Consider the following 25,882-nt stretch of genomic DNA (forward strand, 5'->3'; position numbering starts at 1 on the left):
AACTGAGGCGGCTTCCACACAGCACCAGCTCGAGTCATTTCTCTGCAGAAGCTGGGCTACTTCAGGGCTGCAGGACTCACAGGTGCTGCGGAGGGTCTCAGAGGAAATCAAGGGAAGGCAATTCTGTGTTGCAGAAAAAGAGCTTTTCTGAAAAGAAGCTGAAATAATTACCAAAGACAATAATTAGCATTGCTTTATATTTACAGAAGAAAATGAGAGGAAGTAGGCTTAGAATTGTAGTGTCAGGGAATGAGAAGTTTAATAAGGCTTCTCCCCACCACAGAACCGTTTATTAAACTGTTTCCAGAATGGACACATTTTCAGAGTGATCCTACTCAATCTCTCTTCATAGAAGGCTCTGTGATAAAAGAAGATATAGATCCTCTGCTCCTCGGATGTCTGAGACTGTGTAAAAGACATATACATGCCTAGAAGCCCTCAGGAAAATCCCATCATTATCTTCATGATTTTTCATTGTCTCCAAAGACTTATACCAAAAAGCAAACTGCAGATTACAGTCAAGATGCTGGAAGTTCCAATGCTGAAGCACTCCCTTCTACTCTAAACCCACAGTAATGACAGGTAAAATATAAACAGAAAAACCAAAAATAGCTTTGCCAAGTCAAAAATTAGAGGCAATTCTCTCCCTGGACCAAACTTAGAACCAAAATGCAAAACAATAAACGAAGCTGAAGCTCCAGGGCCTGAGGTCTGGAAGTAGGCAGCGGTGGCTGCAAGCTGAGCTCTGGTGGTTAATGGGGAACAAAAATGTTTCATGTAAGCAACCTTAAAGCCTAAAGCCAGGGAATGGGGTGAGGCACCCTTGCTTGAAAAAAGAGGAAGGTGGGGGGCGGGCACCAACAAATGAACAAAAACCCAGGGCTGATGACCTGTTGCCCCGAGCTAAATATTTACAGGAAGCTGTGGTCCTGAAGGGGCCAGAAGACAAACAGAGTCATGCTCTCATATCTAGGTACACAGCCATGATGCCACCACCCGGGTAACCACATCTGCACTAGCCTCAGCATCCCCAGGGCACACGGGTCCACATGCCATGAAGTTCTGGTTTTGAACTGGAGGCCGAGGGGCTTGGGAGAGGCAAAACTACTAGACAGATGGGAAGAGCACAGAAGGAGAGAAAAAGAACAGAACTGAAAACTGTCCACTAAAAATGCGCCTGCCATACAAAATTCCAGAACACTGAGTAAAATGCAAAGCTGCGGACGATAACCAGCTGACAACAAGCAGAACATACATTCCCTCCAGGAAAATACACTTTATGGGACTAACAGTTAAAAGAAGTGTGACTGGAACCAACAAAGAGATGAACAAGGTGTTCGCGTGCGTTACAGTAAAAAGTCAGAAAACCAACATGGGCAGAAATAAAACACAAACAGAGATACGAAAAAAACAAATTGGAAATCTTGGAAATAAAAATTAGTCTTTAAGCCGAACCAGCAAGCAGAAAGTCTCCCCAGCAGCTGACTTAAGAGATCTTTAAGTTGACAAACATGGACAGAATGCCAGAAGCTAAAATGGGTTCTCTCTGAGGAGTAGGACGTGGGCAGGAGCAGGAGAGGGAAAGGGTGCCATTGATTTCAACTGGGTTAGAGTACTTTAATATTTCAAACTATATACATGTATTACTTTAATGTGAATCTAAACAGGAAACGTAAAAGCCCATTTGCAAGAAAGAACACTAATGAAGGATTACCTGAAGGATATGCAATCATTGCTTTCCTCCACAGAGACTATATTTTATTCTTGGAGAGATATGATCTTATTAATTTGGCTGGGCGTGATGGCTCACGCCTGTAATCCCAGGACTTTGGGAGGCCGAGGCAGGCGGATCACTTGAGGTCAGGAGTTCAAGACCAACCTGGCTAACACAGTGAAACCTCAACTTTACCAAAAATTATAAAAAATTAGCCAGGTGTGGTGGCGTGTGCCTCTAATCCTAGCTACCTGGGAGGCTGAGGCAGGAGAACTGCTTGAACCTAGGAGGCGGAGTTGGAGTGAGCCAAGATTGTGCCACTGCACTCCAGCCTGGGCGACAGAGCGAGACTCCATCTCAAAACAAACAAACAAACAAACAAAAAAACATATTAACTTGAGAGTATGTCATTCTGCTATATTGAGAAATATTATAAAACTTGGTGACTTCACTCACTGTGAAAGTCCAGTGGGAATGCTTTGTGAGAGCCCCAAGCTTCAGTGCAAGGGAAAACTGCGCTGGCTGTGTTTTCATTCTTAGGGCTGCTGTAAATTTTAAAAGCAGTCTTTTAGGTTTGGCTGCTGATACATTAAGAGTAAATTCATCATTTATTTCTAGCTATCATATATTGCTTCTTGGTCTTTCTGTTAAGATCAAGTGTAGTACTTTTAGCTATTACGTAAAGGATCATAGAGTATAAACTCTGGATGCTCAACTGCTTTTGTCTTATTCTTTGTCACTTGTTTCTCAAAAATAAAATTTATTGCTGTTGTTTTACATAAGCAAGTATATACATAATATACATGTGCATGTCTTTTTGTGAATGTGTGTGTGTAAGCTACTTCGAAATCTTTTGGGTGGAGGAAACAGTCTCATTAGACAAAGGAGACTGGTATTTTGAAAAACAAAAAGGGAACAAAAGTAGGTTGAATGTTCGGGTCACGACTCTGGAGAGCGCTGCATGCCAGCCGAAGAGTGTGACGTTTATCCTGAACACGAAAGATGATGCTCCATGCTTGAAAATTTCTGAGCAAAGTAATAACATGGGAACACTGGTATCTTGGCAGGTTTACCTAAAACAATGTGTGCCATGGATGAAAACAATGAAATTGAGAGCCAGGTGAATAATTAGGGGCTGTTTCAATGATCTAGCAGTGTGGCCACAGGGCTTTGGATAGATTGATAGATATGGTATTTTAAAATAATTAACAGGACTTAGGAAAAATTGGCATGGCAAGTAATTATAGTTGTTGTTTTTTTTTCTTTTCCAACAAGGCATATGACATCCAAAGCAACATGCTATGTTCTAGTCACAAACTTACGGAAACAATCAATTCCATTTGGTCTGTTCAGCTTCTATTGCCTTGGATTCTGACCTGGGCAAGCCATGAGAACCCAAATCATTCCAAAACCTCAATTAGAAGGTAAAAGTTTTATTTTATTTTTTCCAAAAATTAAGCTGCAGCTGATTACAAATGACAACTCTATACGTGCAAATTATACTTGCTATTAAAAGGGTTTCTGCCTTCCTGAAACCTGATACTGTGCAAGTCCAATATCATGCGATGCAGGCACGTAATAAATACTGCTTGATGCAGAAAACTGCTGAGGTGAATTTTCTAGGTTCCAAGAAAAGCAGAAAAATAAGCTTGGAAACTTTAGGAACTGAAAATTAATTTTGATTAAACTAATGTTGAATTTATGATCTCTTGAGAATGGACTAAGCTGAATTTACCTCTATTATTTTTTCTAGGCAAATGAACAGTACAGACATCTCAGAGGAGTGTTTACATCACTAAACAGCACAAAATTTTCAGAGACGTAAAAATATAACTGAAAAATCAGCAGGAAACTAAGTTTATAGTCTCATCTGTGTACATCTTCATCTACTCTCTTCTACTGGGAAACATTTCATGGAAACAGGGGAAAACAAGAGCCGGGACAGCCCAAAGGCTATCTAGTCTAATTCTTTTGTATTACAGAGGATGCAACAAACCCAGAGAGGTTCAATGACTTGCCCAAGACCATTCTGTTTGTTAGACACAGCAAGGAGTATAATCCAGCAGAGTAATCAAGTACTGTTTTGATTAAACCATTTGACTCGTCTCAGTATTTGTAATGGTCAATGTTATATGTTAACTTGAGTGGGCCACAGGGTGTCCAGATACTTGGTTAAACATGATTCTTAGTGTGTCTGTGAGAGTATTTCTGTATGAGCTTGCCACTGGAATTTACGGATTGTAGAGGAGAGTGCTCTCTCTAACATGGCTGGCCCTCACCTAATCAGCTGGAGGCCTGAGTAGAACAAAAAGGCAGACACTCCCTCAAGTAAAAGTAAAAGGGAGTTCCTGCTGTATTACTGCTTGAGCTGGACTGATCAGTTCTTGGAACTTGGGCCTGTCAGCTTTTGGAATGGAACTTACACCACTGGCTCTCCTGGTTCTCAGGCCTTCACACTTCTCCTGAAACTATACTATGACTCTTCCAGGTTTCCAGCTTACCAACTGCAGATCTTGAGACTTCCTAACGTCCATAATCATGTGAGACAATTCCTTAAAAATAAATCTCTCCCCCACCCCACCCCACCCCATCCTGTTTGTTCTGCTTCTCTGGAAAACCCTAACTTTAATATTGAATAAACTTTTAGCTCAATACAGAAAATGGGTATGGTAGACATTGTGAACTAGCAACCCCAAATCCATTTAACACTCCTATTTTCTCTCGTTTTTCTCTTGTATAAAGACTAAAAAGCTAAAATAGTTCCTAGCCTCTTTTACAGCTAAAGATGGCCACATGACACCATTCTGAATAATAATGTGAATTACATCATCTTGAACAATGAAGTGCAGGTAGACATCCTTAGGAGAGCTTCCCTTTGCTCTTCCCCTTTTATTACCCCTTCTTTTTTCTCCAGAGCTCAGACACACTGACTGGGGTTTAGAGGCAGCAGTCATCTTCAGATGGTGAGGACAAACCCACATGCTAGGAATGACTGAGGAGGAAGACAGCAGGATTTCAGGTCCATGAGCAGATCTGTGAGTAGCTGCTGTCACCTTGGATTACTTCTCCAGAATTCTTAAGACACATGCACCCCACCCACTAAAGCTAGTTTTAGTTATCTGCTATTTATAGCCAAACCCTTTCCTAATATACTATTGCAGCCCAGATTTCACCCGTTACAATGAAACTAAAATGGCCATGACCACAATATTATAAAACAATTATTCATTCATTCAAGAACTTTCTGAGGATCCACCACATTCATGGCACCAAGAGGAACGAAATACGAGAGCCTTCCCATTTCCCACCACGGATGCCGGTGGGAAGCTACTCCAGATCTCGGTCTGCGGAGGAACCCCAGGGCAGTTTCCCATCCTTTCTGCCATTCTTGCCTGCGGCAAAAGGCTAACAACACTGTGAGGTGAATCTTCAGGAGCTACTAGCAGTGGATTCAGCTTTCCCACTTAATTCCTTTACTTCTGCAAGTTCTTCTTAGGGCAAAACGAATCATGTTCACTGACTCCTACAGCATCAGAAAGAGGTCAGGGTCCTTTCTCACGCAGTGACAGCAACTACCTCTCTCGATTCACGGTTGGCACTGAGAGTACAGTGAGTTGTGGCATATTGGCAGGAGCATTAGATTTAGTCAAGAGATCTGAGTGTCACACCTGGTTTTGCCACTTTTTCCTTTATCTTATCCCAGAGGCATATCTCTGAACATTTCTGAGTTTCACTTCCTAATTTACTTATTAATTACTGAGACCAAAAAAGATAACAAAGAATTCTAACGATGTAGACAATCTTCAAAAGATTTCTTTAGACAACTCAATTATGTGAAATAGTTTATATTGGACGTAAAAGTAAGTAGGTCCAATATGAAACAGGTGTATGAGAAACAGAAGAAAAGTCCATTCATTGCGTTTACGGCATTTATTTTGTCTCTCCTTCCTTTCTCAGAAAGTACAAGTCGTTGGATATGTGATCTCAGTCTAATAACGTGCTGCAGTGGAAAGCTTTATGGAGCAAATGTTAAAGAAACAGAGATGTCATCAAGATGGCCGACTAGAGGCAGCTGGTATTCCTCTCTTCCACAAAAAAGAACCAAAACAGTAAGCAGATAAGGACAAGTTAAAGACAGCATCTAAGAGGGAACAATGGAATTCAGCATGAAAGGGACAGGGACTCTCCACGGCACAGAAAACAGGAGAAGTTACGCAGCGGTCTCAGCCAGGAAAGGCTCCCTATTGTAAGGAAAAGGTAAGCAAGAGATCTCCAGTTGCCCACATTACCATCACAGATGCCCGCTTCCCAGCCACAGGCGAGCTGCTCAGTCTCACAGGCCCTGAGCCTAGTATAGGAGTTGACTGGAGTCCATCATGGAATTGTTCCACAGAGCATTCACGGATTCTAGTCACCCCTGAGGACCCAAGGTGCTGTGGCATGGCACCATTTTGAAAACCCAGTAACCACCGGACTATATTCTGCCCTGGACCCCAGAAGCCCCTCCACTTCTATATCCCTGGAATGCCACTGATATTCTGCCATATCCACTCAGAGGGCTGCAGTATCATGAGACCAGCTGGACCAAGTGGTATGTTCAGATATCCAGCACTCTAGGACATACTGTGCCCTATACACTGGGGACCAGGGGAACCAGTGAAACAGCGGGGCTGCCCCCAAGACACACGGAGCTAAAATAAAGCACGTCTCCCTCAGGGCATGGGAGCTGCCTGCCTGGCACCTACAGCAATGCCACCTCTTCCAGGGCCAAGAAAAGAGAAAGAAAACTCAAATAAGTCAATCAGTGAGGAAAAAGGGGACATGGCAGCAGACCCCTCAGAAGTTCAAAGCGTCACTAGAGACTGTGAGGAACAACTGTACGCCAATGAATGGGAAAACCTAGTAAGAAACAGATAGATTCCCAGTCACACACAAACTCCCTGGATTAAACTGTGAAGAAAACAGAAAACGTGAACGGAACAATAGCAAGTAATGAGAGTGAGACAGTAATGAGGTCTCTCATCAAAGAAAAGCCTAGGACCTGGTGGCTTCACTGCCGAGTTCTACCAAACATATAAACAAGAATGAATACCAATTCGACTCATACTATTAAAAAAAACAAAAAACTAGGAGGATGAAATACTTTGAAACTCATTATATAAATCCAGCATGACCCTGATACTAAAACCAGACAAAGACACAACAACAAAAAACTACAGGCCAGTATCACTGATTAGCATAGACGCATTTTTTCTTTTCATCAAAATACTGGCAAACCAAATTCAACATTAAAAAGATCATTTACCATAATTAAGTGGGATTCATCCCAGGGATGGAAGGATGGTTGAACATATGTAAATCAATAAATGTGATACATTACATTAACAGAATCAATGACAAAAACATATCATTCCAAAACATGCTGAAAAAAACCTTCAATAAAATTCAATATGCTTTCATGATAAAAAAAATCTAAACAAATTTAGTATGAGAGTAACATACTTCAGAAAAAAAGGGCCATACATGACAAACCCCAAGCTAGCATCACACTGAAAAATTTAAACCGCCTCCTTTACTACCTACTTTTACCACTTTTACTCAATGTAATATTGGAATTCCTAGCCAGAGCAATTAGACAAGAGTAAAAAATTAAAGGGCATCCAAATTAGAAAAGAATCCCAATTAACCTTGTTCACAAACAGCATGATCTTACATCTAGGAAAACCACAAGACTCCAACAAAAACTGTGAAACTGATTAATTCAGTAAAGCCACAGAAAACAAAATCAACATGCAAAAATCACCAGCACTTCTATAAGCCAACAGCAAACGTCGGAAGATAAAGAAAGAAAGCAATCCATTTTGCAACAGCTACAATAAAATAGCATAAACACCTAGGATTAAACAAAAGAAGTGAGCTCTCTACAATTAAAACTATAAAGCACTGATAAAAGAAATTGAAGAGAACATAATAAACTGAAAAGATATTCCCTGTAGATTAGAAAAAATAATATTGTTAAAACGATACTACTCAAATTGATCTATATTTTCAACATAATCCGTAACAAAATATTAATGACATTCTGCACATGACAAGAAAAAAGCCATCCTGAAATTTGCACAGAACAACAAAAGCATCCTCAACAAAGAGAACAAAGCTGGAGGCATCACATTACCTGACTTCGAAATGCTACATAAAAGTACAATAACCAAAACAAGCACGGTAACAGCATAAAAATGGACACATAGATGGATGGAACAGAAGAGAATAGAAAATCTAGAAACAAATCCACACATTTACAATCAATGGATTTCCAAGGAAGTCACCAAGAACTTACATTGAGAAAGGAAAATCTGGATAGCCATATGCAAAAGAAAGAAACTAGACCCCTATCTCTCATCATATACAAAAGTCATATCGAAACAGCTTAAATATTTGAATATAAGACCTAAACCCCTGAAGCTACCCTAAGAAAACATTGGAGAAACACTTCAGGACATGGAGCTGGGCAACTATTTACGGAGCAAGATCTCAAAAGCCTAGGCAACCAAAGCAGATATAGAAACAAGAGATTCTCTCAAGCTAGAAAGCTTCTACACAGCAAAGAAAATAATCAATGAAGTGAAGAAACAGCCTACAGAATTGAAAAAAAATATTTGCAAAGTATTCATTAGATGAGAGATTAATAACCAGAATATACAGGAACTCAAACTCAATAGCAAAAACCAAATAATCCAATTAAGAACAGGCAAAAGTCTGAATAAATATTTCCCAAAATATTCCTACAAATAGCCAACCGCTATATTAAAAAAGTTCAACAATATTAATGGTCAGGGAAATGCAAATCAAAACCACAATGAGAAATCATCTTCCCAGTCAAAATTGCTACTATGGAAAAGAAAGAAAATAACAAATGCTGGCAAGAATGTGGAGAAAGGGGAAGGCTCACACACTGTTGGTGAAATGTAAATTAGAACAACCACTATGGAGAACAGTAAGGAGGTTCTTCAAGAAACTTAAAATGCAACTATTGTATGACCAAGCAATCCTGGCACTGGGTATAGATCAAAAAAAAAAAAAAAAAAAAAATCAGAATATCAAAGAGATATCTGCACTCCCATGTTTATTTCTGCACCATTCAAAATAGCCAAGGCATGGTTGAACCTAAGTGTCAATCAATGAATGAGTTTTAAAAATGTGATATATATAGACAACTGAGTATTTTTCTTCTATAAAAAGTAATAAAGTCCTGTCATCTGCAGCAACATGGATGGAACTTAAGGACATTACATTATGTGAAATAAGCCAGACATGGCAAGACAAAATATCTCATTTTCTCACTCATACATGGGAACTAAAAAGAAGCTGATTTCATAGAGACAGCAAATGCGATAGTGGCTTTGAGGCTGGAAAGTAGGTAGAGAGGGATGAAGAGGGGTTGGTTAATGCATGCAAGATTACAGTTCAATAGAAGGAGTAACATCTAGTATCAGTTGCACAATAGGGCAACTATAGTTAACAATAATTTGCTGTGTATTTCCAAATAGCTAGAAGAGAAAATTTAGAATGTTCCCAAAATAAATAAATTTTTGAGGAGATGGATCTCCCAGTTATCCATATTTGAGCATCACATTGTATGCTGGTATCAAAATACCACATGTACCCCATAAAGATGTACAACTATATCAATAAAAAATGTTTAAAAAGCAATAAAGGGCATTTAAATTGCAAAAGAAGAAATCACACTGTCCTCTCTTTGCAGACAACATGACCTTATGTATCGAGAAAATGAAAGACTCCATCAAAATACCCTCAGAACTGATAAATTCAGTCAAGATACAAAATCAACATGCAAAAATCATCAGTGTTTCTATACAATAATGAACTACCTGAAACAGAAATCAAGAAGGTAATCCCATTTACAACAGCTGTCCACCCCACAAAAATAGACACCTAGGAATAAATTTAACCAAGGAAATGAAAGGCTTCGACAATGAGAACTATAAAACACTGATAAAAGAAATCAAAGAGGACAAAAATGGAACGACATACTATGCTTGTAAGTTGCAAGAATTAATATTGTCAAATGATAATACTATCCAAAGCAGTCTAAAGATTCAATGCAATCCCTATCAAAATGCCAAAATATCACAGAAATAGAACAAATGATCCTAAAATTGATATGAAAACTCAAAAGGCCCCAAATAGTCAAAGCAATACTGAGCAAAAAGAACAAAGCTTTTTATAGAAAACCCATAAAAATATTTTGAAAAAATATTTTTAAACTAGGCATCACACTACCTAATTTCAAAATATTCTACAAAGTTATACTAACAAAAAAAGCATAGTATTGGTAATAAAAACAGACACAAAGACCAATGGAACAGAGCAGAAAACTTAAATCCACTTATTTACAGGCAGCTGATCGTCAACAAAGGCATCGAGAACACGCAGTGGGGAAAGGGCACCGCGTCAATGACTCTTCATCGGAAAAGTGGATATCCACGTGCAGAAGAATGAAACGAAACCCTTATCTGTCACCACGCAGAAAAATCAATCAAAATAATGACTGAGTCTGGAAACTATAATACTAAAAGAAAACAGGAGAAACACTTCAGGACATTGGTCTAGGTAAAGATTTTATGGCTAAGACCACAAAAGCACAGGCAGCAAAAACAGTGACAGACAAATGAGACTGCATTGGACCAAATTGCCTCTGCAGAGCAAAGGAGACACTTAATAGAGTGAAGAGACAACCTATGAAATGGCAGAAAATACTTGCAAACTATGCGTTGAAAAAGGAAATAATAACCCAGAATATGCAAGGACCTCAAACAACTCAACAAAAATATCACAAATAATCCAATTCAAAAGTGGGCAAAAGATCTGAACAGACATTTCTCTGACACTTATACGAAAGGCCAATAAAAATGCTCATCACCAATCACCAGGGAAATGCAAATCAAAACAAAAATGAGGTGTCATCTCACCCCAATTATCAAAATGACCAAAAAAAAAAAAAAATTGCTGTCAAGGCTGTGGAGAAAAGGGACTCTTATACCAGGCTGGTGCAAAAGTAATTGTGGTTTTTGCCATTAAAAGTAATATTTGGCTGGGCACGGTGGCTCACGCCTGTAATTCCAGCACTTTAGGAGGCTAAGGCAGGAGGATCATGAGGTCAGGAGCTCAAGACCAGCCTGGCCAAGATGGTGAAACCTGTCTCTACTAAAATTACAAAAATTAGCTGGGTGTGGTGGTGGGTGCCTGTAATCCCAGCTTCTCGGGAGGCTGAAGTAGGAGAATCACTTGAACCCAGGAGGCGGAGGTTGCAGTGAGCCGAGATCCTGCCACTGCACTCCAGCCTGGGCAACAGAGCAAAACAAAGCAAAGTAATAGCTACCCACTCCCCGCAAAAAAGACACCTAGGAATAAATTTAACCAAGGAGGTGAAAGGCCTCTACAATGAGGCTACTTTTAATGGTGAAAACTGCAATTACTTTTGCAACCACCTAATTGTACCGCCATTATGGAAAAAAGCATGAGAGGTTCTAAAAATAGAACTACCATACAATCTAGCAATTGCAGTACTAGGTATTTATCCAAAGGATAGAAAATCAGTATATCGAAGGGATACCTGCAGCCCCATGTTTATTTTAAAAGCACTATTCACAAAAACTAAGATATGAAATCAACCTACTGGATTTTTTAAATGTGGTACATATACACAATGGAATATTATTTAGCCATAAAAAATGATATTCTGTCATTCGTGGCAACATGGCTGGGCCTAGAGGACATTATGCTAAGCAAAATCGGTCAGGCACAGAAAGATAAATGCTACTTGTTCTTACTCACGTGTAGGAACAACAGGAAAAAAAAACGGATAGCATGGAAGTAGAGAGCAAAACTGTGGGCACTAGAGGCTGGGAGGGTGGGGAGAGGTCGGTCAACAAACACAGACTTAGGAGGAAGGAATCTGGTGCTCTGCAGCACTGCAGGGTGAGTCTGGTTCACTTTAATTTATTGCATATTCTCCAAACACTAAAACAGGATCTTGAATGTTCACAACACAAAGAAATGAGAAATGTATGAGGTAATAGCCATGCTAATTACTCTGATTTGATACTACACACAGTAAACACATAATGAAATATCACTCCATATCCCACAAACGTGCAATTATCATGTGTCAACTAAACACAAAAGGAAAAAAGTATACAGATAAAAAAACAGACGCGGGGTTATCAGGGGTTGCGGTAGGGGTGCTGGGGTGACTAGAAGGGACATGAAGACACCTTTTTGGGAAACGAAACTATTCTGTATCTTGCTATTGATGGCCGTTTCATGACTGAATTTGTTGAAATCATAGAACTGGCTCACTAAATAGGGTGAATTTTTGCATCAATCGTACCTCAACACACCTGATTTTATTTTGAAAATTATTTTTAAAGAAATAAACTAGGTAAAACTTGGCATGTTGTTTACTGAGCAGTAACTGTTGTCAATCATAATGTAATTCAACCCATTTACTACATATGTTTTACTGGCACTCTGGCCTTCACCAATCCTCTTAATTAAATGTTTAGTGCCTACATTCCCACTTGAATCTCAACTCCATAGGTCCTTCCTTTTGTTGAATCTCAGCTTGTCACCAACTTTGTGGGTGACAGAAGTTCCAGAAAACAAAATATAAGCCATTCGATGAGTTATGTATCTGTTTCCTACCATGTACTGACAGTCATTTACTTTGGGGTTTATGGGATAAAGGCAGAGTTCTCTGAAGATCACTGAAATGTCGCCGCGGAGGTGTTTCAGTCTGGTTCCGTACCACATACCTTGTCCTGGGTTTGGCAGCGGAAACAGTCACATTCGAAGCAGTACTGGTCCCTCAGCTGCTTCCGGCGCTCCTCACTGGTCATCAGCGTATCCAGGTAGCAGATGGTGAGCTGTGCGGGCCAGAGAGAGGGAAGTGTTCACAAATCTGTTGTGCCCATTTCTTTAACAAATGGTTATTATTATTGCTAATTATTGGAGTGAAAGTTGTTTTTATTATAAGCCAAACATGTAAGAGAGAAGCTACCACTTATAGTTTCTCTACCCAAGTAATGCCATGTAAAATTTTAATCTATTCCCTTTTACTCTTTGTTATTTGGTGAGCACATATATTTCATATATTTAAAGAATGGGGCTTATGATCTCTGTACCCACTTCTGTATCTTACTTTTTTCGCCATAGTAAAATATCAAAAGCTCTTGTGCGTTTGGTATTACTGAGGTTTCCTAATAAATTCTATAACCATTAGCAATCAGAGAAGCCAAATTAATCCTGGCAACCAAATGGGTGGCAGATGATGCAGCCAGATTGCTCTTAAATTCTAACCAATTCTATAGCTGCCTCATGGAATTTAAGGTCATCCAAATTTGGTATCTTTCAAATGAGACAACAGTTCTCTTACTTGTAACTAGGTTTAAAAAAAAATGTAGAATAATTTCCAAATAGGGGAGAGTTTAACGTGAGAGTGCCATCATTTAGGGAAGCATTTAAACCCTTTCAGAGTAATATCCCCTGCCTTGGACAGTGGAGGGCTGTAAATGAGAGGATGTATTTAAAGGACTCCTCGGACTGCTCTCTAGCGCTGAGTCCCCTTTAGGTCACAGGTCTTTAGGCAACATCATAATGCTTAGCCATTTTGCACTTGATTAGATCTCTTATGAAAGTCTACCTCAGAATACAGAAAACAGAATGCTTGATCTTCCCCTCAACTTGTTCCAGCTCGGCTGGAGCTCTCTCTCTCAGGTGACAGAAACTCATCTTTTGTCTTATCCATGTTGAAGCCTCAGCATCATCTTTGACTTCATGCTTTCCTTTACACCTGCCATTGAATCCACCAGGAAATTCTGTGGGCTCTACCTTAAACATTACCAACCACTTTTTACCATTTCCAATGCTACCATCCTGGGCTGAGCCATCATTACCTCTTACCTGTAAAATGCAATAGTCTCACAGCTGGTCTCCCTGATTCTTTCCCTAGGCCCCCTGCACTCCACCTTCTAGCCAGAGTGATTCACTTAAAGTATAAGTCAGATGACACGTTCTGTTTCAAACAGCTCCCCACTTTGCCTGAGTACAGGCCAGGTCCTTACAACTCCACCAGTGCAACTCGAAGTGTGGACCCCGAACTGGGGCTAGTGCACGCTGTGGGCCACCAGTCCATGATGAAATGAGTAAAGAAACACAAAGCCAGTATTTAGAAATGTTTTTTGCTAATTTGATAAGGGTAGTTTCAGGTGACTAATAATAAAACACTGGACTTTTTTTTTAAGACTGGGCCTCTCACTCTGCCACCAAGGCTGGCGTGCAGTGGCATGATCACAGCTCACTGCAGCCTCAATCTGCCGGGCTCAGATGATCCTCCCACCTCAGCTTTCCAGGTAGCCGGGACTAAGGTAAGGCATGCGCCACCACACCTGACTAATTTTCTGTATTTCTTGTAAAGATGGAGTTTTACCATGTTCCCCAGGCTGGTCTTGAACTCCAGCAATCCTCCCTCCTCGACCTCCCATGGGATGTCAGGTGTGAGCCACTGCACCCAGCCCTTTTATTTTATGTCCTCCAAATGTCATTTTTCAAATAATTTAGCTTCACTAGATTTTATAAAAATACTGTCTGCAATAGATAAGGAAGGAAAAGAAAAACGGGTCCTTCATTGTCGTTAGAGACGCAATGGCGTCACATCCTCCCACCCTGCTCTCTCTCTTCTCTGCTGCTCCACCAGGCTGGCCTCCCGTCTGGCTCCACACACACTCCCACTCAAGGCCTGCACACCAGCTGTTCCCTCTGCCCTTCCGCCCAGTCTACTAGGACAGCCTCCCTCATCTCCTTTGAGTTTCAGTCAAATCCCACTTTCTTATTAAGGTCTAACCTTACTACTCTGTTAAAAACTAACAACCCAATTCGCTTCCCTTCTCTAGTTTTTCTTTTCCTGTAACCTATGTCAGCTTGTACCCTACTGTATAAATTACTTCTTTGCTTTTAAAAATAGAAAGTAATTATGGGAGTATGTGTGGTGGGGGAAGAAGTGAAGATTTTAGAAGAGCAAGAAAGCAGGATTATCCACTGAAGGAGATGACACAAGCTCCCTAGAGCAAAAAATTCCATGTGGTTTTTCTTATGCTTGAAAGAAAGCATCTCATATCTACAAAGTATGATCTTACTTGTTTCAAATCATGGTAGGGCAAAGGCGGCCATCCTCTTTGACAGAAACTGAAGCTTTGGGAAGGCCTCGCTAAAGCGATAGGGGTGCTGGTGGATGGCTGGGCTGGCCAGCCAGATCTGTCAAATCCACCACGGCCATGACCATCACCAAGGTGACAGGAGCCACGGCCTGAACCGGCTGGCTGGCACTTTATACGCAGAATCAAGAGTGTCTGCCCTTGAGATACAGACAGCGATGTTACTGAGCAGCTACTGCTCGTGGAAAGGCAGCATGGAACAGTCAAAACTAGCAAAGGTCTGGGATTCAGGCAACACTGAAGCTTGTGCTCAGATCTCGATTTAAGTCTGACGCTCTTTTTACATTAACATGGCCACTTCTCTCATCTGGCGGGAGAGAGGGCTGTAGAAGTTGGAGTCTCTTACGGAGTTTCTTCAAACCTAAAATACTTACACCTGTGTTAGGCAATGTTCGGGGGCAACTGAGAACCTTCAGCTGAGACAACAGCCACGTTTTAGTTTCATTGGTGTTTCTCTTGCTCCATGATCTGAAGCCTGGATTGCCTCTGAGACACAAAGGGTCACCTTGCCAGGCAAGTTCTCGTTTCTAATGAAAGCTATGTTCCAAATTCCAAATAACCTACTTCCAAGCACACTTTTCGAAACAGCCTGTGAGTAGGTCTGAGATACATTCATCTTACACTATCAGGTTCTGTGGGTCCACGGGAGGCGAGGCAGGAACTGAGCCCATTCCTACGTTCCCTCTTGGGTTAACTCTAGGACACTAATTCTGAATCCAGCCCAGTGCCTCTGAGTCACCAACTCCCATTATCAGAGGACATAAATGGACAGTAGTTACTGGGTGATTACAATGTGCCCAGTGTGAAGTCACAAACAGCAGGGCCTGTCACTCCAGAAAAAAATGTGCTTGACTAACCCAAGACTTTAATACCAGGGCCAAAACTCACTGGTGATCTTGTCAGCCAGTGAACGGGCAACAGCAGACTAGTTACTTCATTTAACCCCAATAAACAGACCCTAAAAGCCTCCCTGGGCATACTGTAACTGCCTGGAGCCATTACCTGGACTATGCAATGGTTTTCTAACTGGCTTCCCTGCTGCCTTCAGTATACCTTTCATCTTCTAAATTGCTTGGAGAGGGATCTTCTGAAAACTCCCATCTGATCACGTCATTTCTCTACATGAAAACTTTCCATGGTTTCTCACTGTCTATGAATAAAGGCACACGAGGCTTTCCCTCAACTGCTTTTTCTGTCTGCCTTTGTATTCTCCACGTCTCTCCCTGAGACAGTTATGTACATTGCTGTACCTCTGAAACAATGGACACCATGCCGATACGTGTCTGGCGTCACTGCCTACGCTAGCCTCTCCTCCAAACTCAGCTTACTGAGAGCCTCTCATGCTTCAAGCTGGGCTCAAATACACCTCTTCCCATGGGTACTGCCCCGTTACCTCGGAGACAGTGACCCATTTTTGTGCTTCTTTTGTGCCAATGTGTCAATGATAACAAATATCTTGTTATCAACTCTGAAGGGCTCAATGGCAAAATGTTTAATTCATATTTTTGGGAAAAAACAGCCAGATTACTAACTGGTAATGACAGCTAAAATCATGTTATTAGCCAAAGATAAAAACCTTTATTAAAGACTCACCAGTTGTAATGGAGTACCTGCTCGCTAAATGCAGGGCTCATTTAGTGGGAACATGTATCTGAAACTTGGCCATTGATCAGTTGATACTTAACGGCACAGAACAAAACTGCATTAAAATATTAACGCCGCTGACCACGCTCTGCCATTTTAGTGCAGCTCTTATGGAAAGCGCAGTAAATCATTTCTGACACTAGAGTAGTATCATGAAGGAGATTTTCTAGGTCTCCAATACATTACTTACATTAGAATCTCAAGACAAAATCAACTCCTTTTCCATGAAGCCATCTTTTCGTTGTCTGCAACTCGGTGGGGAAGATGACCAAATTAAAATTAGACCTTGTTTCATTTCTAGAATCACATGATCAGTTACAAATTTTTCTGTTAATACTGGCTCTAAACCGGAAAAAAAAAAAAGCCTTAAAAATACCACTTCCTTTTAAAGTAAAACCTGAGTATCATTTAGCCTCTTCTTGCTTCACAAATCCTGCTAATTTTACTTTCTAAATGTTACATTTTTCAGATACCCTATCACAAGCCACCACCTGACCTCCCCCTGACTTCAGGCTACCATTGTTATCTCTTCCCTGGATTACTACATTGCCCTGACCCTCATTCTCCCAACCTTGCCAACATACAAAACATGGCACTGGCATCTGGGGAGGGCCTTCCTGCCGCCTCATAACATGACGGAGGGCACCACATGATGAGATGGCAGGAGCGTCTCCTTCCTATAAAGCCACCAATCCCATTATGGGGTTCCCACCCTGATAACCTTATCTAATCTGAATTACCTCCGAAAGACGCCACCTCCACAAACCATCAACAAGAATTTGGGGTAAAGTTTCCAACAGATGAAATCTGAGAGACACATCAACAAAGGGCCTTGAAGGGCATATGACATTAAGACAAACAGACACAGTGGGCGGAGAGAGGGACAATGAATCAGGGGAAACGCTGTCCAGCTAGACGTACAAAACGGAATGGAGAAATGTCTACTCTCTTAATAAGCTGGTATATATGAAGCACCTGTGGGGACAATCTTCTTTTGTTGAGAAGATGCCTTGCTAAGTACCAGAGGGGAAAGTACCTGAGTCTGAAGGGCTTCACACTGAGTGGAAATGTTTTGTATTTGGCAAGAGGAAGGATTTGCTTGTTGCTCCAGAGACGGAAAGAGAAAGATGTGAAAAGTCAAAGCAGCACCGAAACACAAGGTGTTTCATTCAACTAAGAGAAAACCAACCATGGAGAATACTTGGCAGCCAACCCTACGAAAATTTAAGAATCTTTGTTTTTGAAAATTCCAACCAATTCAAATTGTTTTTGTCAAGTTACTTGATTTCTTATTTGCAAAAACACCATCATCATTGACAACAGCAGCAGCCACTCTTGCTGAAAATAGAAAGTGGTCCCACTTCTTACTTGCCTTAAAGTCCTTCATGGCCCCAGGGGGCCCCAGGGAAAAAAAACAATCTAAATTTGCCATCTCAATGACATATATCCCAGTCTATTTCATACACTGGCCCTAAAATCTGGAAATTTAGCAAGTCGTTGTGTAAGAAGTGGTTCATTCCACTGAACATCACTTTGGGGAGGATCTTGTCAAAGCCAAAGCCCTGTCTGCATAAAATATGGTACCTCCGAGTTTAGGTTTTATTGGCTGAGTGCAGCATAAATGCAATAAACGCTTTTGATATTGTTTTCCTGGCAATAAATATCCACTTTAGCAAATTGGGAAGGAGAAGGAAACTGGTTCTAGAAAGAGGAAATTATCTGTAACTTGGAACTCAGCAGGGGTGATCCCTGTGCAAACCAGCACAGGCTTACGTTCAGAGCCCCAGAGCAGCCCATCTGCAGCTGCCTTGTGAGAAGGTTCTTCACCAAAGGAGGCTGGCTGGGCAGTCTGTAATAGTGGAGGGGTCAAGGCCAGTTCGCTGCTGGAGGCCATCCTCCCTGCTCTCTATTCCCTTTGCCTCTTTGCTTAAAATGATCACTCAGAGATGCAGATGGGTTTGTAAGGTCCCAATGTCAGCCTGAAAGAGTATAAGCTGTTTGCTTTATTAACACAGGTAAGCATGCATAACTACCTTCCAAATGCAATCAGCGGCCTTCCGAGTCACTAAGTCCTGGGATCCCATTCACAAGCTGGGATGCCCTCCCTGCCCACGGAAGGATATGAGAGGCTGGCTGAACTGTTGCTACCCAGGAGATTTAATGATGTCCCTGCGTGTGCGTAAAGCACACACACCCTCTGTCACACACATAAACACCTGTCTCTCACACAGACAGGACAGGAGTTGTCATCACCCAGAAATACGGTGACCTCTCCCCTAAAAATTTAGCCCATTTGTAATTTGGGAGAAGTAATGATAGATTGCTGGGGAGAGGTAACTATACTACGACTATTCTCACTGGCACAAGGACAATGAAAAGTTGCCCCCTCAGGTACAATCAGTTTCAGGGCTGGGCCAAGCTGAGAGAGTCTTTGACGGAAAAGAAGCCAGGTAGTGAGAAGCATGGGTTTCCTTACCTCCTCTCCCACCTCGATGTCTCGGACGGCTCGCAGTAAGAGGTGGGGCCCATTAAACACAACTGAACAGTTGGGGTCACAGCTGTGATTGAGCAAAGAGATACTGGAAAAAAAAAAGGGGAGACTGTCACAGCTCAGCAGGTAGAGTCAAATAACTAAATTTAACAAATGCAGTGGGTAAAAGACACCTTACTTTGGGTGGGCAGCAGAGGTAGGGTCGACAGGACACCAGGGATGGAGTACTTGGGGTGCATTCACAGAACTGCCACTGCGCACTTCCTATGAAGTTCAATTCTCCCCAAGATGGAGGGTAATTAGAGAATTCTATCATTTAATAATAATAAAAAAAATTCTGCGTCCTTTTTGGGGATTAGGGAATAGCTGACTGATTAGATAGCAGCCAAGAAGGCAACCCATCATGAAGGTGAGGAAAAAAACTGACTCACAAAGAAATACTCTGAGAGGGCTGGGCTCAGTGGCTCACGCCTGTAATCCCAGCACTTTGGGAGGCTGAGGTGAGTGGATCATTTGAGGTCAGCAGTTCGAGACCAGCCTGATCAACATGGTGAAACCCCATCTCTATTAAAAATACAAAAAAAAAAACTAGCCAGACGTGGAGGTGCATGCCTGTAGTTGCAGCTACTTGGGAGGCTTAGGCAGGAGAATTGATTGAACCAGTAAAGCAGAGGTTGCAGTGAGCCAAGATCACACCACTTCAATCTGAGTGACAGAGCAAGATTCCATCTCACCAAAAAAAAAAAAAAAAAAAAAACCTCTCAGAGATAATGGGATGCAGCAGCCAAGATACCACCGGCCTTTCCCATAGGATCTCATTCGTTGAGCTCCTTTGGAGAAATGGCTGTCTTTGCTAGAACATCCACAATGAAGATTAATTAGGAGTATTTCCCCTTAAATAGACAGCTAATGTTATTTTGTCAGCTACATTGTGATGCATCCTGGGTCATGGTCCAGTCATTTTATTACCTGGGAGGTACATTTTTTACCATCTAGGAATCAAAATGGATTCAAGCTGCTCTCATCAATTGATACTAATTAGAATGAGTACTTATTATGTGGAAAGTTTCTTACATTTAATCCTCACAACAGTCTTATGAGGATCACTTGCTGGGCAACAGACTAATACACAGAAATCAAATGACTTGCTCAAGAACATACAACCAGTAAGTGGGGACAGAATTTGGACCAGGTGGCCTGAACTCAGAGCCCACGCTTTGAATCATTCAATGTTACTGCTTTCTGAGAACCACTACCGGTAGACCTGACCTATGGTTAATCACAATTGTGAGAAATAAGAAAAAAGGCGGGATTCTTAGATTCACCATTATTAGAAAGTCTACATTTGTATTTAGACTCTTATGGCATAAAAACAAAATGGAACTGGGAGTCACTGCAGTGCTTGTGGAAAGACAGTTTCACGGCTCAGCGGTGAGGGTCAGTCGGCTCAGTGAGAAAGCAGTCAGAGGCCAGAGCCTGAGAGTTTTCTTGCCTCCACCAGTGAGAGTTCAGTGAGAGTTCAGCGTATGCCAACTCAAAAGACAAAATGAACCCAACTGATGTGTTCGGTGAATCTGGTGAAATAATCATGTGCTTCAGCTCAGAAAATTGGGAAATGAGATCAGTGGAGGGGTGACGGAATAACCAAAGATCAGCCTGATGGTTAATTAGCACCCACAGCCCCCTGAGAACAAGAATTTAGGTCTGAGATCTACCTCTTTGTTAATACCACAGTATATAAACTGGGGTTATAAAATTGTTTTCTTTAAACTTAACATTTTCCATTTTTTTTTTTTTGTAATTTATTGCTAAGTTTTAAGTTTGGCACTTGAACCAGCTGCTGCAACTGCCTTTCTAAGTACCCACAAAGGGCTGGGGATTTGGGTGGGAAGGAAAGCTGTGTCTTCCAGTAAATGAAGCACCATACACCATACCTAGGATATAGGCCAACACCAACTTCCTGCATCTCTGCATTACAGATGGTGAAAGAGTTGCAGATCACCTGTAAAAACAAGGAGGAAAATATCAATATTACTAGTGTCACTTAAATTTCACAGCCAAGAGAATAAAAATTTTCAAAATCAAATGTAGGAGTGTCTTTGTAGTTGCTTAGGAAAGATTCAAGCCAAACACAAATGCTCTTTGATTTACAATAGAATTTATCTGGGATATACTCCCCCTAAGAACATCAGGTGGCTACGTGTAGAAATAACAACCTCCTGGGAAGAAAAAACAGACTTAAACCACCATAGGAACTATGAATTTCAGTCTCATTATCCACTACGCCCCAAGTTACAGTTACATGAAATGTTCAAAATTCAGAATACAAGTAAGCTATTTATTGAAAACTAGACCTCTACCATACATGATTTTTCAGTCAAACAGCATGCAGGTTCTAAATGCCACTGTGTAGCTGTTGAGTAAGAACCAGTTGTCTCTTATTCCTACAAAATGAGAAGTACACCCTGAGTGAGCCTGTGGTCCACGCTGACGAAGGCCACAGGGGGCACTGGAAGCCATTTAGCCAAGCCATGGCATTCCCTAGAAGTCCATCACTGGGTGTATGGTACAGTCCTATGTCTTATGTGGAGATGGAGCAAGAGCAATAAAAAAAGCAGCCACTGTGCTTGAGAAACTTAAAAACCTCTTTTGTGAAATAAGATTGATGTATGAAGCCACGCAGAACCAGGGAAAGAGCACAGGATCACAGTCAGGAAATCTAGATCCTGGCTATCCATCGCTGCTTCGGCCAGGTGCTAGGGAAAGAGCAGTGAAGAAAAAACCCAAGTTCCCGCCTTCCTGTAGCTCAAGTTCTAGCTGAAGAGATGGATCTAAAAGAAAAAACAAACCCAATGACCGAAAACTGTCCCATGTAGATAAATACCAAGGAGAGAAACAAGGCCCCTGCAGAGAGACGGTTGTCAAGAGAGCCCTTTAGGATAAGCAGTGACCTGAAGGGACTGCTGAAATGGACGTGTGTACATACAGGCGATGCAGGTCGTATCAGGAGAAGGCTAAGTGCAAAGGCCCTAAGCTAGGAAAGCCCTTGGTGACAAGGACAGCAAAGAGGCTACTGTGACCAACGCAGTCGGTGAGCAGAGGGGCAAAATACGCGACCAAAGACTAGAGCCAGGTCACTCGGGGCCTCACCGCCACGCTGGATTTTGTCCTGAAGGAGACAGAAAGCCACTGGGTTTTGGGCCGAGGCGTAAAGGAATCTGACTTCTGCTTAAAAGGATTGTTCTGGCTGTTGTGTAGAGAATGGGCTATAAGAAGGTGAACGGAAGTAGAGAAAATGGTTAGGAGGTCACTGCTAGGGCCCAGGTGACAGACACTGGTGACTGGGATGTCAGGGGTGGGCAAAGTGGGTACACAGCCAGCAGGACTTACTGCAGGGCTGCTTAGGGGGAATGAAAGGAATTGAGGATAATCCTCGAGTGTTTGGCCTAAACAAATGGAATATCATAGCTACCATTGATTAAGATGAGGAAGAATTTAACAGGAACAAGATTGGTTACAGGGGGTTGAGAGGAAGGCCCACAGATCTGTTTTGGTTAAATTTGAAATCCAAGCAAAGACTAAGAATGAACAATTGAAGTTCACAAGGGGAGCTGCAGCTAGAGATACAAATTTAGGATGAAACATGACAAAGACCATTAAAGAAAAGTAGAAGAGGCTAAAGATTTGAGATGACAGTGACTACAAATGGGCGCTGACTTGTTACCATTTCTGTAAAGGAAAAGGTGATGACAAATTTCTCCAGTCAGGTTTACATGGAAGAACACGAAGTATGAGAAACACTGAGTCTGCTGAGACTCCTGCACTGCTCCCAGCAGCTTTATATGAAATCTAGTACAACCTATCATGATTTGCCACTTTTTTCCTCTAAATATATGATAAAATTGCAATTTCAAATCAGGGAAAAATTTGTACAGATATATTTGTAAATAAATACTGAATTGCTTTAAGGACATCTATTTTGCATTAAGATACAACAGTATATTATCTATATATACTTACGTATAAAATTGATGGTAAACTTATAGGACAAAAAGTCCTTTGTTTAATTTTTGAAAATTTTAAACTTTTTAACATTTTAAAATTTTTGAATTTTTAAATGTGTATGATTTGGGGAGAAATATAAGTTTTAACACATATGTTAAAGTATAATGAGAACTTCAGTTGAAATAGTCCACAAACAAAAAAACCAGGTCAAACACATTTAATCTGTTAACTTTTGAATTAAAACAACATTGTTTTTTCCTGAACTATGAAGCAGATTAAAGATTTTTTCAAAACGGGAAAAATCAGTTTTATTCCTTCAGTGTATTCTGATGGATTCTGATGGAACGTTTAAGAAGGAAAAGCTAACAAGGGGAAATGTCAACTTGTTTGCCTCTTCCACTGGGAAACTCTTCCTGATTTTCTAACATGATGTACCTCTTTAGCAGCATTTATCATACTGGATCATTATCTGCTCATCTACTTGCCATCATACACAACTAGATCGTTAAATACTTGGAAGGCAGACATAGTGTTTCATTCACCGCCGTATTCCTGTACCTAGCACAAAGCCTGGCAAACAGAAGACACTAATAAACGTATTTTCTTTTTTTAGAGACAAGGTCTCCCTGTGTCACCCAAGCTGGAGTGCAGTGGTGCAATCATGGCTCACTGCAGCCTCGAACTCCTGAACTCAAGCAACCTGCCCTCTTAGCCTCCAGGGTAACCGGGACTACAGGCCTGCACCACCATGCCTGACTAATTTTTTAAAACTTTTTGTAGAGACAGGAGTCTTGCCATATTGCCCAGGCTGATCTTGAACTCCAGGCTTCAAAGTGGTCCTCCCATCTTGGCCTCCCAAATTGCTGGGATTACAGGAGAGAGGCATAGCTCCTGGATTTCATCTGTATTAGTCAGAGTGTTATGTGTTAGTCTTTCTGGGCTAGTAAATGGAAAGTTTAGTTTTTTGCCTACTCTCACGTTTATTTAAAATGCTAGTTCCATTCAGCGCTATTTCAATTAACAACCTGACAGGCAATATTTTGACATACACAACTGAAAGCAACAGTGGATATGTGGCAGCTCTCCGGCATTTTTTTTTTTTTAATGAAAGAATAGGTAGATAAAATGTCCATGCGTGCTCAGTAATTTGAAAGGAATTGTTCTTTATATCATGAATTAAAACAACGGGAATAAAGCCCAGAAATAAAAGTTTAAACATTTTTCAAAGTATCAACTTAGTGAAAACAATTTTCTTAGGGAACTGCACAGGTTAAAACAATGAATGCATACTTCACAAAAAGGTAACATTTAGAACAGAATATTAATGGTACTATTTCAATAAAAATAAATGTAACTGGGTTAATGAATTCTTTCTAAAAATTAAGCTTGAGGTTGGGTGCATTAGCTCATGCTTGTAATCCCAGCTACTCAGGAGAAGAATCAGGTACCGAGGCAGGAGAATCACTTGAAACTGGGAGGCAGGGCTTGCAATGAGATGAGATCGCGCCACTGCACTCCAGCCTGAACAACAAGAGTGAAACTCCATCTCAAAAAAAAAAAAAAAGCTTGAGTATTGCTTTAAAAGTTTTTACCATGTCTTCAAACTAAAACGCATATTTTATTATTGAATATAAAGTTATATTTACTTTTCATAATTTTCCTTTAAACTAACTGAAAGCCTTCATATACAACATTACAGTTTTTCTAGATGACAAAAATCTAGTGAGTTGTCATTGAGCCTCTGTGTTTTATAAAAACAACTACAGTAACATTTAAAATGTTATATATATATATATATATATATATATATATATATATATATAATTACGTCTGTGTTTGTATGTGTGTGTATACATTTAAAACACATTTAAAAAGAAGGGAATTCAGTTTCTGAACTCAACTATAAAGTGGTTTCCTCAAAGACCATTTGCCTCTCCTTTAAAACTTCCCTATCTAAACAAAACTCACCAGTAGAACGTTTGGCACACAAGACTTGAGGCACATCAAGCTGACTAATTGAGGGACTAAATGTCAATTTTCGAAAAGGAGTTTAATGTACTTAGTTTTATTAAACTCTGGACAGTAGGAGGAAGAGCTGGCAGGTATGAAAACCAAAAGCGGAGGTTTTTACACTGTATAACTGCCTCTGCCCTCCCACTCCTAGAACTAATATTTCTCTAACTTTAAAAGTACAGTAAGCATTCTAATCAGGGTGTATTTTTCTCTACCCACAGAACCTGACCGGTTATTAAGTCAAGGTTTTCCTCCAGAATCTTCTCATAAACCTTAAGAGATTAAAATTTTATCTCCCAATCCCTCCTATCCGTATGGCAAATATTCACCCACCTTTCAGGACTCAATTCAGACCTTTCCTGTCCCACTCCCTCTTTTGGTCACACATTCACAATTTTTGCTAGCCCTAAGGAGAAAGGGTTTGAAATCTCTAAGCCAGAACAATAGCGGGAGGGAACCAGGTCAGCTCAGGAGAGGAGAGGAAGTACCTCCCAAATGATGATTCGCAAATCCTAGGATCCACATGTGTTTCCAGAAGACTTAGAGAGCACAGGTGATTTAGGCATCTGTTTCCATTTCCATTTTTTAAAAATCGGTAACGGAAGGAATGATCACACTACATTTCCCTGTACCAGGAAGTTGCTGAGAGTCTCACATTTTACAGCGAGCATGCTTTAAGGTTGTGGGGCAAAGGCCCACACTCGTGACTCAGCCACTGACCTG

The 25,882-nt window shown here is 40.9% G+C and overlaps 1 protein-coding gene across 8 annotated transcripts in view; it reads right to left on the reverse strand.

Moving 5' to 3' along the window:
- SMYD3 (SET and MYND domain containing 3) overlaps positions 1-25,882 on the reverse strand; it is a 755,279-nt gene that overhangs the window by 192,588 nt on the left and 536,809 nt on the right. For all 8 annotated transcript variants that reach the window (XR_012513694.1, XM_074385664.1, XM_039464247.2 and 5 more), the window contains 3 exons: positions 21,076-21,143; positions 19,127-19,229; positions 12,550-12,660 (listed from right to left, as the gene is read on the reverse strand). Coding sequence is in view for 7 of the 8 variants with exons in the window: in XM_074385664.1 (XP_074241765.1) it covers positions 12,550-12,660; positions 19,127-19,229; positions 21,076-21,143 (282 nt within the window). In the remaining variant the exon portion in view is untranslated. The remainder of the gene's footprint in view (positions 1-12,549; positions 12,661-19,126; positions 19,230-21,075; positions 21,144-25,882) is intronic.

The sequence above is a fragment of the Saimiri boliviensis genome, chromosome 14 (assembly GCF_048565385.1).
Source record: "Saimiri boliviensis isolate mSaiBol1 chromosome 14, mSaiBol1.pri, whole genome shotgun sequence".
Classification (NCBI taxonomy): domain Eukaryota; kingdom Metazoa; phylum Chordata; class Mammalia; order Primates; family Cebidae; genus Saimiri; species Saimiri boliviensis.